At 39.0% G+C, this 17053-nt stretch overlaps 1 protein-coding gene across 6 annotated transcripts in view; it reads right to left on the bottom strand.

The window, feature by feature from the left end:
• Nucleotides 1-211: 211 nt before the first annotated feature.
• The window catches only part of TFDP2 (transcription factor Dp-2), a 149216-nt gene continuing 132374 nt past the window's right edge, over nucleotides 212-17053 (bottom strand). For 5 of the 6 annotated variants that reach the window (XM_067540912.1, XM_067540980.1, XM_067541071.1 and 2 more), the window contains 4 exons: nucleotides 15385-15536; nucleotides 12539-12705; nucleotides 1896-2001; nucleotides 212-874 (listed from right to left, as the gene is read on the bottom strand). In XM_067540912.1, coding sequence (XP_067397013.1) covers nucleotides 688-874; nucleotides 1896-2001; nucleotides 12539-12705; nucleotides 15385-15536 — 612 coding nt within the window. In that variant the 3' untranslated portion in view covers nucleotides 212-687. Of the gene's footprint in view, nucleotides 875-1895; nucleotides 2002-11888; nucleotides 11996-12538; nucleotides 12706-15384; nucleotides 15537-17053 lie in introns of those variants that run through there. The other variant, XM_067541333.1, reaches the window with a different exon arrangement.

The raw sequence follows: 17053 nt of genomic DNA, 5'->3' as shown, positions 1-17053 counted from the left end.
GTTATTTATAATAAATTAGGCCTAGAATATCAATGGAATAAAGTAATGAAAAATACGAACCCTTCAATAGAAATATACTAATGTCATTTTTTACTGTCTCTAAAATGGACTTCATCTAGTTCAAGATTAATTTTGCCATTTGCACTTTATATTACTTTGACTCTTCTATACAGCAAGTTGAACAGAACAAAGCAAACGTTCTAATAACCCCTTCCGCATAATGGTTTTAATACATAAGATATTTAAAACAATCTATTTTAGCTTTTTTAAAAAAGGTAGCACACCCTAAAGACAATGTAAAAATCAGCATCTGTTGATTGACACTATGGTCATCTCCATTCTGAGTGGGATAAATGTGGGGGAAGGGAGAGACTGGAGAAGCAACGTCCCTAGATGTGGAAAAAAACTTGCGTACTTAGCATTTAGTCTGCCAATCTTTGCTTTTTTCCTTGGTTGTAGTTGAAACACTTTGTTTGCTCTGTGGCAGTATATCACACTGTGTTCAGTTATAAAAGTTTTCAATCTGTCTCTTAAAACTTTGGGTGCTTTTTGAGTGTAAGTTTCCATTTAGTCTCACTGAACACAGTGCAAACAAAGGCAAGAAACTAAGGTTACATCATCAAGACCAGAAGCTCACACTAAAAACACATGAAAGCAGCATCTTGTATATTCTATTTTCTATCATCTTCATTCTGGGGAAGAGGAATCATCATCATCATCATCATCTTCATCCTCATCATTGAATGAGCATGGGGTTTCTCCTCGTGACTCCGAATAGCGTGATGTTGCACTGCTGGATTGTTGACTGCCAGGGGCAAGGTATTGTCCAGTTGCTAAGGCCACTTCAGCATCCAGACACAACCCTGGATTTCCACTATTAAAACAATAGAAAAATCATCCTATAACTTGAGAGAATTTCTCATTATGTTTGAGAGCTTTTTGTTTTTATTTAAAAAGAAGCGACTAGCAAGGAACTACCTGAAAAATTTTAATTTAAAATGAATCTAGTATTTATGAACAGTGTCAGAAGTGTAGGAAAACAAAGAAAACTCAAGGATTATAGGGGTATGCCAATTTCTCTTGTCCCAGCTATGGAAGCTCATGAAGCCAAGAGTTAAGGAAATGATTCTGTCATTGCCTTCTTTATGTTGTAGTGTGTGTGCATTGAGAGGTGAACATACCAAATGCCATGAGCAAGAACTTGAGTTAGGAACTCTGGGGGCCAGAAAAAATAGGATTTCTATCCAAATACCCTGACAAACATTTAGGTCTAGTGATCAATTTGTATTTTAAAGCCAATTCACAACCAAGAGATTTAAAAATTAAAGTGAAGATTAGGCAGCATGGAATTTATAACTTTTGCCAGCACCATCATGGAAATAACATGTAGAGACAGCACAAATTTCAACTAAATCCTCAAAGCTCCAATTTGAGTGGAAATAAAAAAAGTCTCATCCTAATCCTCACCCATGAATCATGTATAAAATAAATCTGAACTATTGACAAAGAGTTCTGAATTATGAACAAACTCAGATCTATCTTTCTAAAAGGTGAAGACACACCACTTTTCCAAGTCTACACTGCCGCTCAATTGATCGGGGTAGATCGATCTGACGGTGGTAAATTTGCCGCCATCAGTGTGTACATACACTCAGAGGTGTGGATTTTTCACATTCCTGAGTGATGTAGCTGGATCGACCTAACCTTTCAATGTAGACCAGGAAATAGTGTCCTTTATATTTAGTTGCAGTGAAATCCCTGTGCAGAGGGCCAACATAATACCCTATTTTGAGAGGGTAAGTGGTGCATCAAGGTGATTTTTGCACTTCATCAGTAAGAGTACCATGGCAAACTATCTTTCACTGTTTGAAATAGAAAAATTATTTTCTAGTTACCTTGATTTAGAAATAGAGGTACCTCCAGCTGCTTCTAAAGTTGAAACTGCTTGAGCTGAATTTAGAAGTAACCCCTGGTTCACCCATGAAAGTCCTGTAGACATATCTAAAAGAAAACACAGTTACACATTACAGTTACAACAACATTTTCTTTCTTTGCAATGTTAGAATCTGTATTTAACTTGCTTTTGGATGTCTAGATTTTAATTTAAAAACCATGTATTGTTTTTGCATCGTTAACCATAACATTGCTAGTATACTCATCATAATCAAAAGTGTTACTCTGAAAAGGTTCAGTATTTATTTTCCACCAATGGCTTTCAGATTATATCTGCTCTGTTGAAAGTGTCATATAGTGTCAAATAGGTTCCAACTACCAGCACTAATTTGGGGGAAATAGCTGTTTTGTCTGTTTTGTCTTTGCTCCATACCTCACTAACTATAGATGTCAGCATTTAGTTTATTGTGCTGACGATTATACAAGATCCAGAACATGGAACAGCATTTATTGCCCCAAAACTTTGTTAACGCAGAGGTTGACTGGCAGTGCCTCATATACTTTCAGAATGCTGACTGCAATTATACTTGAACCTCTGAAAACCAGGAGCTATGGTTCGCACATCATGCAACCTTAACTCTGTCACCTGGAATTGGCAAGAGCCAGTGTCGATATACTGTAAATATGTTTCAGACAGGGCTGCCCTAGAAGCACAGATGAGGAACAAAGTAAATATAGTATGTTGTACAGAACTGTATTCTCTCATTTGTCTACATGCATTCCAACTACACTTCATTATGCTACGGACGGCTATATTGACTGGTATAGGAATTATTTTTGGCAGGTTGCCACAGAGTTTCATCTGTACCCACAGAGATGAAAGACCCCTCATTTCTGTGCTGCATTTTGTGCACTGTGCAAATAGAAGAGCATAGTAGTTTATTCTTGATGTAGAGATTTGTAGCAGACTGGTAGTGAACATGAGAGCACCCTGTAAAACAGACAGAAAAGTGATGTTCCAGAGGGAATTCTTAGAAGAGTTAAGGAGTGGAAATATCTGGCAACTCAAGCTGATGGTCACTAAGCCTGCCCTAAACACAACTTTTGCCTTAGTGAGCACATGGTTTTACAGTTTCTCTTGCTGTACCCATGTACTGCACATCATCTGGAACGATAGAGTGCTAATCAAAAACAGATTCAGCTAATTCAGAATAAAACAATCCTATCCTAGAATAAAATCACACAGGGAGTTAATGAGGAATAGCTATTCTGGAACAACTCCTTGTATAAACAATCCCTTGGGCTTTGTCTAAAAACACTTAAAATACTGCACTGCTGTATATACTAGCTATGCAGATGGGAGAGGTTCTGCCATTGGCATAGTAACCCACATCCCTGGGAGGCAGTAGCAAAATCGAATGGAGAATTCTCCCATCGACCTAGCGCTGTCTACACCAGGGGTTAGGTAGGTTTAACTGTGTCACTCAGGGGTGTGGATTTTTCACACTGCTGAGTGATGTAGTTATATCAGTCTAATTTACTAGTGTAGACCAGGCCTTAATGTAGGGCAGGGGTTCTCAAACTTTTTTTTCTGGGACCCCCTTTGAAAATATTTCAGGCTGCGATGACCGCCCCCCCCAAAAAGTGACGACCTCTCCTATGCAATGCCACCCACACCCCTACGCCACTGTACTCTTACTTCTGCACTGCTGCTGGGGGTGGCACTGCTCTCTAGCCATCCATATCTGAAGGGCTCTGGCTATCAGCCATGTACAGACTGACAGGCACAGCATGTGTGGGGGCTGACAGCTCATGACCCCCCCCAATAATCTCGCGATCCCTCCATAATAATCTCGTGAGCCCTTGAGGGGTTCTGACCCCCAGTTTGAGAACCCCTGAATAAGGGAAAAGGATTCTGCACAACCCTCTCTGCATCCTAAGAGGATTCCAGGGGTGTAAAGTGGCACATTCATCTCAATGAGATGTATCTGAACACTCAATGGAAATGAATACAGTCTGACACAATTGCTCTGAGAGGTGAGAACTGACCCATTCATTTAAATGAGAGTTACCCTTATCTCTCCCTCCCAAAGTCCACCCCAGCCCACTTTTCAAGTCAATCTTGCTATGCTAGATTTTAGAGCACTTGGATTATTAAAATTATTGCCTTTTTTTTTGGGGGGGTGGGGTGGGGTGGGGGGGGGGGAGAGGACACCTCTGTATTTGAGGAACCCTTGATCAAATGACCCAAATTTACTCTACTAATTCTAATGTGACACAGCATTATGTAAGGATAGTAGTGCTCCCATAATTAAGGTTGCACAAGGATTTCAATTTTAATGGGTAAAGAAGGCCTATACAAATTTGATATTTTGGATTAGAGTATCGTTTTAAAATGTTTATTATAGTTTTTTCATTGATTGGATTTTCTATAGCAATTTGTGGAGGGAAAATATCTTTTGTGGTTTGCTATTACTGTTTCAAAAAGGGCCATATGACAACTCTACATTACAAAATTAAGTTGACTTAAGTTACGTCAACTTACAGCCACTGCAGTAATTCAACCGCTTTTGACATGTTCCTTGTGTCAGCAGTGCACATCTTCACCAGGAGCGCTTGCACCAATTTAACTGGCACTGTGGGACATTGTAGGATGGCTTTCGAAAGGCAGCAACAATCGACTTAAGAAACATTGTGTCTGCATTGACACTGCACTGACCTAACTACATCGACTTAAGCACTATGCCTCTCATGGAGGTAGAGTTATTAAGTCAGTGTAGTGGGTAAGTTACATCGATCGTGGGAGCTGCATTTTATTGTAGACACTTACAAAGTTAGGTCAATATTAGCTGCCTTACATAAACCTAATTCTGTAGTGTAGACCAGTGGCGTAACTACAGGTGGGCAAAAGCAGGCCTACCCAATTAGATTTTAAGCAATTCATCCCTTGTTTTTATCAACCTCTGTTTCACTTTTGACACAAGGCTTGGGCCCACCACCCATGTCAACCACACGCCCTGCCAAAAAATCAGTTCTGGCTACGCTTCTGGTGTAGACCAGGCTATATATTTTCAGTGTCTAATGTTTTCCTTCAAACTCCCCCCAGAGAAACTTCAGCACTTTTGAGAAGAGAATTTGGTAGGTCTGAACCCTTGGTTTGTGTAGATTGGATGAATTATTGTAGGAAATTGAAATTTGTTTTCTTTTTCATGATAAACATCAGTTAGCTCTTACATGCCACAAGGGACCATGACTGTGATACCCTTGACTCCTCCAACAATATTGTAATTCTATCCAGCTATACACTTAACCCAGCAGAAGAGTCTGTCTTGTCTCAGGGACTCTCTTTCTGCCCCACCACTCCCACACACATGATACAGTTCTGCGGTGACCTGGAATCCTACTTTCGCCATCTCCGACTCAAGGAATATTTCCACCACACCACTGAACAACACACTAACCCACAGATACCTTCCTACCAATGCTACAAGAAGAAGAATTCTGCATGGACTCCTCCTGATGGTTGAAACATCAGACTAGACTTTTACATAGAGTGTTTCTGCTGATGTGCACAAGCTGAGATTGTAGACAAGCAACATCGCTTGCCCCATAACCTCAGCTGTGCAGAATGAAATGCCATCCACAGCCTCAATAACAACTCTGACATTATAATCAAAGAGTCTGACAAAGGAGGTGCTGTAGTCATCATGAATAGGTCAGATTACGAACGGGAGGCTGCCAGACAACTCTCCAACACCACATTCTAAAAGCCACTACCCTCTGATCCCACTGAGGAATACCAAAAGAAACTACATCTACTTAAGAAGCTCCCTAAAGAAACACAGGAACAAATCTACACGGACACACACACTGAGCCCCGATCAGGGTTATTCTATCTGCTACCCAAGATCCACAAACCCGGGAATCCTGGACACTCCATCATATCAGGTACTGGCACTCTCACAGCAGGATTGTCAGGCTATGTTGACTCTCTCCTCAGGCCCTATGCCACCAGCACTCCTAGCTATCTTCGTGATACCACTGACTTCCAAAGAAAATCACAATCCATCGGTGATCTCCCAGAAAACACCATCCTAGCCACTATGGATGTAGACGCTCTCTACACCAACATTCCACAAAAAGATAGACTACAAGCCATCAGGAACATTTTCCCTGATGGTGATATGGCACACCTGGTAGCTGAACTTTGTGACTTTGTCCTGACCCACAACTACTTCAGATTTGGAGACAATCTATACCTTCAAGTCAGTGGCACAGCTATGGGCACCCGCATGGCCCCACAGTATGCCAACATTTTTATGGCTGACCTAGAACATTGCTTCCTCGAAACTCGTCCCCAAGCACCTCTTCTTTACCTATGCTACATTGATGACATTTTCATCATCTGGACCCACGGGAAAGAGTCCCTCAAAGAATTCCACTGGGATTTCAATAATTTCCTCCCCACCATCAACCTCAGCCTAGACCAGTCCACACAAGAAATCCACTTTCTGGACACTACAATACATATAAAGGATGGTCATGTTAATACCATCCTATACCAAAAACCAACTGACCACAATGCATACCTTCATGCCTCCAGCTTCTACCCCGGACACATTACATGATCCATTGTCTACAGCCAAGCCCTAAGATACAACTGGATTTGCTCCGATCCCTCAGACAGAGACAAACACCTACAGGACCTCCATAAAACATTCTTAAAACTACAGTACCCACCTGGGGCGGAGAAGAAACAAATTGACAGAGCCAGACGGGTACCCAGAAGTCTACCACAGGACAGACCCAACAAAGAAAACAATAGAACACCACTAGCCATCACCTACAGCCCCCAGCAAAAATCTCTCCAGCACATCATTAAGGATCTACAACCTATCCTAGAAGATGATCCCTCACTCACTCAAGCCATGAGAGGCAAGCCTATCCTTGCTTACAGACAGCCCCCCAACCTGAAGCAAATACTCATCAGCAACCATACACCATACACTAAGAACACTAACCCAGGAACCTATCCCTGAAACAAACCCCACTGCCAACTCTGCCTGCACATCGACTCTAGTGACACCATTACAGGTCCTAACCACATCAGCCACGCCATCAGGAGTTCATTCACCTGCACATCTACTAATGTAATATATACCATCATGTGCCAGCAATGCCCTTCTGCCATGTACATTGGCCAAACCGAACTGTCACTACCCAAAAGAATAAATGAGCACAAATCAAGACATAAAAAATGGTAACATCCATAAACCAGTAGGAGAGCACTTCAATCTCCCAGGATACTCTGTAGCTGACTTGAAAGTTGCCATACTTTTACAAAAAAACTTCAAAAAGAGACGAATTTATATGCAAACTTGATACAATCAGACTGGGTCTGAATAGGGACTTGGAATGGTTATCTCATTACAAGAAGTGTCACTGTTCACACATTCTCACCTTCTAATCAATGGTTGTGAATAGGCTTCATCTACCCTAACTGAATTGACTTCGTTAGCACTTGCCCTCCCCATTGTTACGTTTCTCACCCTTGGATGTATATATATATATACCTCCTATCTGTGGTTTCTACTTCATGCATCTGACGAAGTGGATTGCAGCCCACGAAAGCTTATGCCCACAGAAATTTGTTAGTCTTTAAGGTGCTACAGGACTCTCATTGTTTTTATCAGTTACCATGTTGATCGGCAATGGCATCCTGGCACTGCATCAGTCAATGTCAACCTTATGCCGGTCTTTAGTACAGCTCTTATTAGGGGTGCATTTCCTGAAGCTCAGCAACCCATCTGAACATTCTGACATCCATCAAAGTCACAGCTACTTGCTTTTCTTTGATTATATATTCAGTTCCATTGTTCAGGAAAGGGGTGAGAAGCAGGTAACATTATTTATCTTATGCAAATACTGTTGCTTACTAGAATCTTTCATCTTTCCTCTATCTAAAGTTATTTTCCTTGACAATACTTAAAAGTAAAATTGACGTATGCATTTGGGTTCTAGAAATTCTGAAATCTTGGCTCTTTAAACCAGAAACTTTTCTTTCAGGCCTAAGCTTTCAGAAGGAGCCCTTGCATAGTGCAGGCAGAGAAGTAGTTGCTCTTTCACACTAGGTATATCTACACTAGAGTGGCATAGCAGTTGTGCCATGGTGTAGATGCTTCCTACATTGATGGAAGGGGTTTTTTGTCAACGTAGTTAATCCACCTCTTTGAGAAGCAGTATCTAGGTCAGTGGAAGTCTGCTGACCTAGCTGAATCTATACCGGGGGTTAGGTCAGCCTATCTAGGCCACAAAATTTTTCACAGCCCTGAGCGCCGTAGCTAGGTCAATATAATTTAAAATGTAGGCCAGGCCTCAGTCTCAGGAAGCTGACAACTGCAGGACTTAAACTTACAGTACTTGGGTTCAGAGGCCACAGCACATCACCTTAAACTATGCACTTTATTGTGAGCATGTCTGCAAACACTGACTGCAGTAGAGCCCCAGTCCTGCTGCACCTGCTCAAATTACTTTCTCTGGCTCAAGCCACAGTGCAGATCCAATGTTTACCCTGAATAGCTTTTAAAATACTGCTTTGCTAAAGGAGCAGTAGGTGCTGGAGATCCATCTTGAATAGGTGGTGTCAGTTTGGGGAGGATCAGAGCCCCAGCTGTGTGCAAAAGTTAAACTATAACATTTTAATGTCACATAATTTTTTTTTTTGGTAACAGTGGGTGGGATGGACAGTATCTTGGGAAATTTTATATTGGGCCACTAACCCTACGCTGGATCCCATCAGACACAACAATTTCCAAGACATTCTAAGTAGGCATGTGGATTTTAGAGCAGTTAAATAAATTAATCTCAATCTTAAATACAATGCTGCTACGACTCCACACTACACAACGCATGTGCTTGTTCAGAAGCTGCATCGGCTTCTCAGTGCCAGTGGTAGTAATCCGCCGCTTCCCCTTCCCTCAAGCCCCTCCCCGACCACTCCTCCTCCTCCCTCCCCCCAAAAAAATTGTTTTTTGTTTTTGTTAAACTCAGCATTTATGGTTCAAGACACATAGAGAGATAGATATGTACAATACCCAATATGGTAATTTAGGTTAATTTTCTGACCAGAATCACACAAAGTTAGGTAAAGTACACACAAGTTTTTATTTAAAATAACTAACATGATTAATTTCCGCACAATGAGATCTAGAGAAAATTAAAAACCAAGAGTGTGTACATTTGGGAGGGGTGGAGGACTTTTTGAGGGAATGGATAAAATGTAAACCTTCTGTACAAAGAAAACTTTAAAGTTAATACATTAAAAGTTTCTTTCATATGTTTTACATTTTAGAACTGTTTATATTGGTTAAAGTTATTTTGGGCATTTAATACAGCTAGGAGGTAACATATTCTTTAAGAAAAGTTGTTTATTTTATTTGACATTTGGTCACTTATTTGATTTTTCACCTAGTCTATCTATCTAACTCCAGACTATGAGATCCCAGCTTTGCTTCTCTAACCGTTTTATGCATGTTCATTTAGCAAACACAACAATACAATAAACTTATCTTTGGTATCAGTTTATCTGAAATAGTACCACAGTCTTAGCTCAGTCTCTGAGGCCAGATATGCACTACGAGTGCTTTAATGGCATAGGACTAGCAATACAGTAAAACTATCCCAATGAAAGAAACAAGTTTTGCTGGTATAGCTGCATCTTCAGGAAGGATACAACCATGCCAGCAGAAATTTATCCTGTAGACATAGTCTGAGGCTCTCATCGTTCTGTATAGTAAGTGTGCCTAGCAATGAGCTGATTCAGATAATTCTTTTCTTCTGACATCCACTAAAGAGATTTCTCGTCCATCATAGTCTAGTTCATGGGATAGGCCAGTGTGGGAAAGCTCTAACCTTTACTGTCTGCAACAAACTTAACCATTAAATAAATACAAGACATAGATTTGCTATTCTTCAACAGTAGTTAATTGAAATCTATACATTTTAAAGCAGCATGGCAAATTTCATGGAAATAAGCCATAAAATGTGGATACAAACTTAACCTTAAATTCACTGCTCTTGTAGTATAAGAAATAAAGCATGCCAAGATTAAAAAGGGAAGTTATACTTTGCTGATAACCATGTAATCAGGCATATGCCCTCTTTCTGATACCTTTGCAAAACATATTTAAAACAGCTACTCCTATTTGTTAGTACAGACATCTGATTGCAGTAACTACATAATTTATACTGATCTCGCTATAACCTCACACTGCATAATTATATTAGGAGCAAACTATAAAAGAAACCTTTGAATTTAATGCATGCACTCTGGTATACAATAGTAGATTAAAAAACCAAAACTTTTGGCCATATTTTCTCATAACCAAAATAACACTATTTGAAAAATGTACTTAAAGCAACCCACATCTGAGGAGTACAGTACTGGTTCAGAGTACTTTGAATAAAGGCAAGTCAATGCAGGATTTATGATTAACAGCCAGAAGCCTATGTGGAATACTAGTGTATTACTACAGAAATTATGCCAACAACAATAATTTTGCTTCTTTAAGAGTATAAAAATTTATACCAATGTATATATTATAAACTATCATCTAAGTGACTAGACAGCTTCCAACTGCATTATCCCCCTAAGGAGAACATAAAATTGCTTTGTTTTCAAGAAATAAATTCTTCTGTCTCATTTGCAGCAGAAACACCATTACCTTCTACAGAGCTGCCACACGTAGGGAGCAAAATATTAAAAATTATTCTTCCATTCTTGAGTACAGGAAAGGGACCCAAGATTTTTTAAAATAATAAACAAAGCAAATCAATACTACAGCCATTAGGTGAAGCGAGAATCAGATTAACAACACAGGAGCCAGGCTAATGGCAATATTCCAATTTTTCTGAAAATTAAGTGTTGACATTTCTTTTTAGTGATTTACTGGGTAACATTTCCTTTCATCAACTTATTTCATAAATGGAAGATCTTCTAAAGTGAATCAGAAAATTTAAGAGAACTTTAGAACAATTTAAGTTTAGATTATCAATTTAAGTTTGTCTAAGTTTATAACTGGGAGTCCACCTAGATTATCAACAACTAAGGACCAGAAACATGTAAGTAACGTACAATGCTGCAATGCCTGAGAATGCTCAGGGCTCTGTTCCCTGCGGACTGACTAAATACCATTGTCTGCTTCATAAAAGCTCCCCACCCCAAACAGTCAGGGCACAAGCAGGAGGAGTAGGTGTGCTGTGCTGTGCTGTGCTGTGCTGTGCTGTGCTGTGCTGTGCTGTTTATAACTGGGAGTCCACCTAGAAAGACCAAGAAGCCATTAATCCATGCAGAATCTGTAGGAGAAGAGGGTGGGACGAGAAGAGAAAATCCTCTTCATATATAGGATGTGGCCTATCCTAGAGCTAACATCCAAAAAGACTTTCATAATATTGAGAAGTAATATCACAAACACTGAACTCCAATATCACTGAAGAACAAAGAGAAAAGACTGACTGTACAGGAGAAAGCATTAAGTTTACAATTATACTGGCAATGATAGGAAAATACAGACAGTAATCATTTCAAGAATCTATACCATGTATTTTAAAAATATCCAAAACCTTATTCAAGGAGACTTCCAGCTATCTGACTGGCACACTGCAATTCTAGTAAAAGAGATCAATGCTCCTAATTTTAAGAGCAAGTTTTACTTTTTAAAAAGAAAGGTTGCAACATTTTCTGTTTTCTAGGAAGTTTAATTTAGTTAATGACACTTTGCGCTTTTCATCAATAGTTCTCAAAACACTATATGCTAGGTATCCATCACCATTTTACAGATGAATAAAATATGGCATAGAGAGGTGAAAATGACTTGCCCAAAATCAGTGACAGAGCTGAAAACAGAATCCATGTCTCCTGACACACATATTCTACTTCCTCTAGACCACACAGTCTTTCATTCTTATATAATGTTTATAATTCAGTAGCACACATGGGGACAATTAAAATCTGGGTCTCGTTTTGCTATATGCTGTACAATACAAATGAGTATGTGGTCCACGCAAAATGAGAGGGATTTATAAGGAGAATCTCTTCAATAACCTGAAAGCACAATGTAAACATTAATATGATAGTAAAATGATCATAGGTGATATTAGTCTAATCAGTCCTCTGCTAGGGTGGCTCCACATATTTTGGGGGGAGGGAGGGAGAGAAGAAGAGAATCGAAGAGAAATGGACTCCTTTTTATAAGTCTTTCCTGTTTTTTGTTATCCAGGATTCTTTTGATCCTGCAAAGGAGTAGCAATAATGCAAGGAAAATACTGTCATTTTCAGGTGCTCTGGCTATATTATTGAGTCTCAGGGGTTATGCTGTCACCAGACACTATTAATGTAATTATTCCTTTGCACTGCTGCCCATTCACAAATTTCTATTCTAAAAGATTTTAAATTAAGTCTACATGGACCTATCAAAGATTAATTTTAAAACCACCATTATTTGTGGTATCCCGCTGGCTTTCATAAAACTGCTTCAAACTGTCTTATGCCTCATGCTTATGTAGTTTGACATCATTAGAAATGCTTCAGTAAATTATGGCTTTGAATTTAATCAAGGATAATATTTAAAAGCTTCATTTAACTTACCTGTGACATAGCCTTCTAAAGCTTTTGGCACCAATGATTTAGCAGTTCTTAGATCCTCAGCTGAGCATTTGCCTGCTTCTAGGCCAAAGGACATTCCCATTCGCTTCAGCACCTCAATGTCATCATGAATCTCAAACGTGTTATCAAAATTAAAGAGGTATTCAAATCTGTACAGGAGAAATGTCAAAGTGAGTTGGTTCTGGAAGGAACCATAGGCTTGATTATATTTTCCTGTGCTATGCATTGAGGAAGTAAGTGCCCAGATACAATGATGATATTTTAGGATTTCTTCAGAGGTTAAAGATGCTTTTTTCTGAATACTATGGGTAGGTATAGCAAGAGCTTTTCTCCTGTATTTTTGAGACTGGCATCTCTGCAGGGTAAAAATGATCATCTTTTCCAATTAAAACAACTTTTTCCATGGCAGGCAATAAGAGTCCATAAACTTTTCTCCTTCATTAAACAGATTAAAAGATGAGGAAAAAATTCCTGATCCAGCAAGAACCTTTACTTGTACTAAATCCAATATTTCTGAAGGTCTTCTACAACCTTGTCACCAAAAATTTCATTTTTATTTTTGCTGCTTTTTCCTTCAACTTTCTGTTCTAATCAACAACATCCCCACTGTGTACTGGCCTATTTACTTCAATGTAAATCCACCTTTTGGCTAGTTTATCAATTAAATAACAATTTTCTAAAGCTGTTTGCTTACAGGTCCTAGATGTTAAAAAACTAATTGCCCAGCTATACCAAGTTTTGCCATAATAGTTATGTCATAAGGGATGGGTGGGAATCACCCTTAACCACCATAGCTATACTGCAAAATCCCATGTAGATGCAATTTATACCGTCAGAAGAGTCCTTTTGCCAGTATTGTTTATCCTGTTCAGGGGTGGACTCTCCACCAGCAAGCATTGCCGATATAGCTATCACCGGCAAAACCTTTGTCGTGTAGACTAGCCCTCTGTCCCAGAACTGTTATGTTATCAGCTCAGCCCATACTCTATCCTGCTTGCAATACTGAGACTAGGCCAGAGGTGATCTATTCTTTCTAACAAACAAGGGACATTTAATACCACCACTCTGTGAAAATTTATGGAATAATCAACTGTTTAAAACTTATTTTAAGCAACTTGTCTCTTCTTCTGCACCCAACCGAAAGAGAAGTTTAACTAGGGACTGATGAATTTCTGACTTAAAAAAGTCCACGTTCTTTCTATGAAATCCATTTAAAGTCCAGATTCCTAGAAGACAGTTTTTTGTTTAATTAGTGCCTGAAATGATAATTACAAAACACCTGTCAAGCATAAACAAGAATCTATTTCTTCAGTGCTTTTGCAATCCGAGGCCCCAAACCAGCAAAAATTAAATACATTTATAACTCTACTAGAACTGATGTAAATGGAGACTGGGCTAATATGGCAAATATCTGAAGCTACTATATGTTCTCCAGACTCGCATTTAAAAAAAGAGAAAACATGAAAAACAAGAACGGAAGTGAAACTGATGCAGAGATGCAAGTCTGCGAAGAGCCTGAAACAATATCTCCGAGGTGTGGCTTGACAAAGCCCTAACTGGGATAATTTAGTTGGGGCTAGTCCTGCTTTGAGCAGGGGGTTGGACTAGATAACCCTCCTGAGGTCCCTTCCAACCCTAATCTTCTATGATTCTATGTCAGTATAAACTGTCAGGGATATATTTTTTTAAATTTATATAATTGTAGTAGTACAACCTCTAATGTGGACACAGTTATACTGCTATAGTTTAATTTTAACCATATGGGAAAGGCAATAACCCAGTATCAATAAAAGGCACCTTTGTACTGACTGATATAAGTGCGTCCACAGTAGATTGGTTGCACTGCTTTAATTATATCAGTTTAGTTGAAGAGGTACAACTTTTTTGTGAAGACAAGCCCCCCCCTCAAAATCACACCAAAAATGCTAAGTTGTATAGTAATTTCAAAGTTTAACTTAGAAATGTTTAACAAAACAATGTTTGCTGTACAGTATCTAGAATCAGCTGTGTTGGGTATGAACAGGAAAGTTATATGTACCATTCTGGCTACAGTAATTTGGATGTTGAAACTGAAGCAATTAGGGACTGTTATACTACTTCACTATAAAGTTTCAGTGTGTTCAAGTTCAGCATAAGGCAGTTCCACTGTAAAGCAGAATCAATGTACTGTAGAATGAAACCCATAACAATACCAAGAGAAAGAAAAAGATCTATTTACCACTGATAAGACTAGTTATGATATAGTGAACAATGATACATCAAGATTGTATTCTTTTACCAGTTGAGAGAATTCACAAGAGAGTTGAGAACAAATAGCAAAATCCAGGAGCATGTTATATAGACTCCTCATGTAGAAGTACAAGATTCACAGGTTAGCAGCATAGAAAAGCTTGCAACTAAATCCATAATGCAATAAACCATAACCCAAGAAACTAATGCAAGTGAAATATTTCTAACTGTTGCGTACTTTCATTCTCCTCTATCTTACAGAGTACAAAGAACAGTGAGCCTGGTGTCACTAAAATGAACCAATCATCTATTTCAGAGTTTTCCCAGTTGCCTCTGGCACTTACTTCTACCTCATGATTTTGAACAAGCTGGTATAACTCTTGACTAAAAGTTGTAAGGCATGCGTCATACATTTCACACAACCATGGTGGTGGTCAAGTATACTGAAAGAGGTATCAAACACCAGGAAGATGAAAGGAAAATGTAAACATGTAATTCATATCAGTATGAAGGGCAAAGACTGTTTCGGCTCAAAGAAAAATCTCATACTGATTACAAGGATCGAATACTCCGGTATGTGGTTCCCACATCACACTCACTTATCACTTGATATGCTGCAGTCTATAACAGTTCTTTTGCTAGTGTTGACTATTAGGAAAGGGAGCTGTATTGTAGAGTTCAAAGCTGGAGGACCTTGATTCTGTTGTTCATTTTGCTGATTTCTCTGTACCAAACTTTTAAATGCTATTTGCTGTAGAAAGAAGAAGAAAAAAAGAAAAATGATCACTGAGTGTCATTCAAATGTAAATGTGGATACTTCTATGATCTGGGATTTTACAGCTCTTTCATTAGCAAAGCACCTGGACCTCCAATACCTGTCTGGCATCTCTCCAAAGATGGGGTGGCCACAGCCTCAACTCTCTGTGCTGGCCAGCAAACTCTCCTTGGTGCTGGCCAGGAACAGAAAGGAGTGCATTCTGCACCCTTTCAAGGGTGGCACAGCACACATGCTCCCCTTGCAATCTCTGGAGCTCTGGGAGACATGCACAAGACTAAGTACAACACCCATGAGAACAGAGCATCTCCACGCATTCAGAACTGGGGCTTAAAAGGCATGCCAAAGGCCTTATCTACTAGACAGGAGTGCATAATTACATCAGTTTAAAAGATCAGAAAATGTAAAGAGAACAGTTATACTTAAAGCGGATCACATAACACCTCCCACTGCCTGCTCCCTTCTTCTCTTCTTTACTCTCTTATCCATCCTCCCTTTTTCTCGCTCATCTGTTCACTCTACAACATCCAGTCTTAGCAAATCTTTAACTTTGAAATTACCCACTTTCACAAATGCTTACAAGTTTCCTTCTCTCCACAGCTCTTCTTTTGCTATATAGTCAAGACTTGCAGTGACTGGCAATAATCTGAGATATCTGAATCTTCTGTAGTCTATGTTTAGCACTACTGATTCCAGCAATAGGAGCACAAGCATATAAAATAGAAAAAACTGCTAAAATTATTTGAATGCTGAAAGTAGTTAAAAATTAGAATGAAATATTGAAGAGCTATCATAAAATAGATACATAAACGCAAGGAGCTTGTGGGCCTGATTTTCCTACCACTTTTACCAGTGTGCCTTCATTGAAGTTGCTCAAGATGTACACCACCGTTAGCAAGGTCAGAATTAGGTCCCACTATTTAGAAAAATTATTTTTGTCACTGAGAAAAGCAGAAGCGTCCAAATGCTTAGAATTTCATCACATATCTGATTGCATATTTTGCATAAAAAAAAAGTTCATTTCCTATTACCCTATGATTTTAACTCATGATTTTATACAAATGCACCATTATGTAAAAGTATTAAAAACCCAGGCATATAGCCAAACACTATAACTAGAGTATAGGCTTTTTAAAAAATGAAATGTCCTCTTTGCAAAAAGAAATACATTTGAAATTACAACATTTCTTCATTCCAGGCTAAATCAGCAGGTTTCAAAAAGCTTTTCTAGGTGACTACCTCAGAATGTGAAATAAATGCCAGGCATGGATTCATGAGTCTTTTACAGTAAGGATTCTAAAGTTTCAGTTCCCCAGCAACAACAGATTCTGAGCTATGGAATGTACAACTGAACCCATGCAAGTGTGTGTTGAAAATTGCATTTTTTCAATGGTAACTTGTCAGAGGGGTGAAGTGTGGGGACTGTAGTCCTGCTCCTGTTCCCACTGGAGTCGGTGGCAAAACAGCATGACTGGAATGTTTGCAAAATGTAA

Source organism: Emydura macquarii, unplaced genomic scaffold (genome assembly GCF_026122565.2).
Source record: "Emydura macquarii macquarii isolate MOO-44397 ecotype Brisbane River unplaced genomic scaffold, CSIRO-AGI_Emac_v2 contig_18, whole genome shotgun sequence".
Classification (NCBI taxonomy): Eukaryota; Metazoa; Chordata; order Testudines; family Chelidae; genus Emydura; species Emydura macquarii.
Note: the sequence above shows the minus strand (reverse complement) of the source record. Positions and strands in the feature narration are given on the sequence as shown.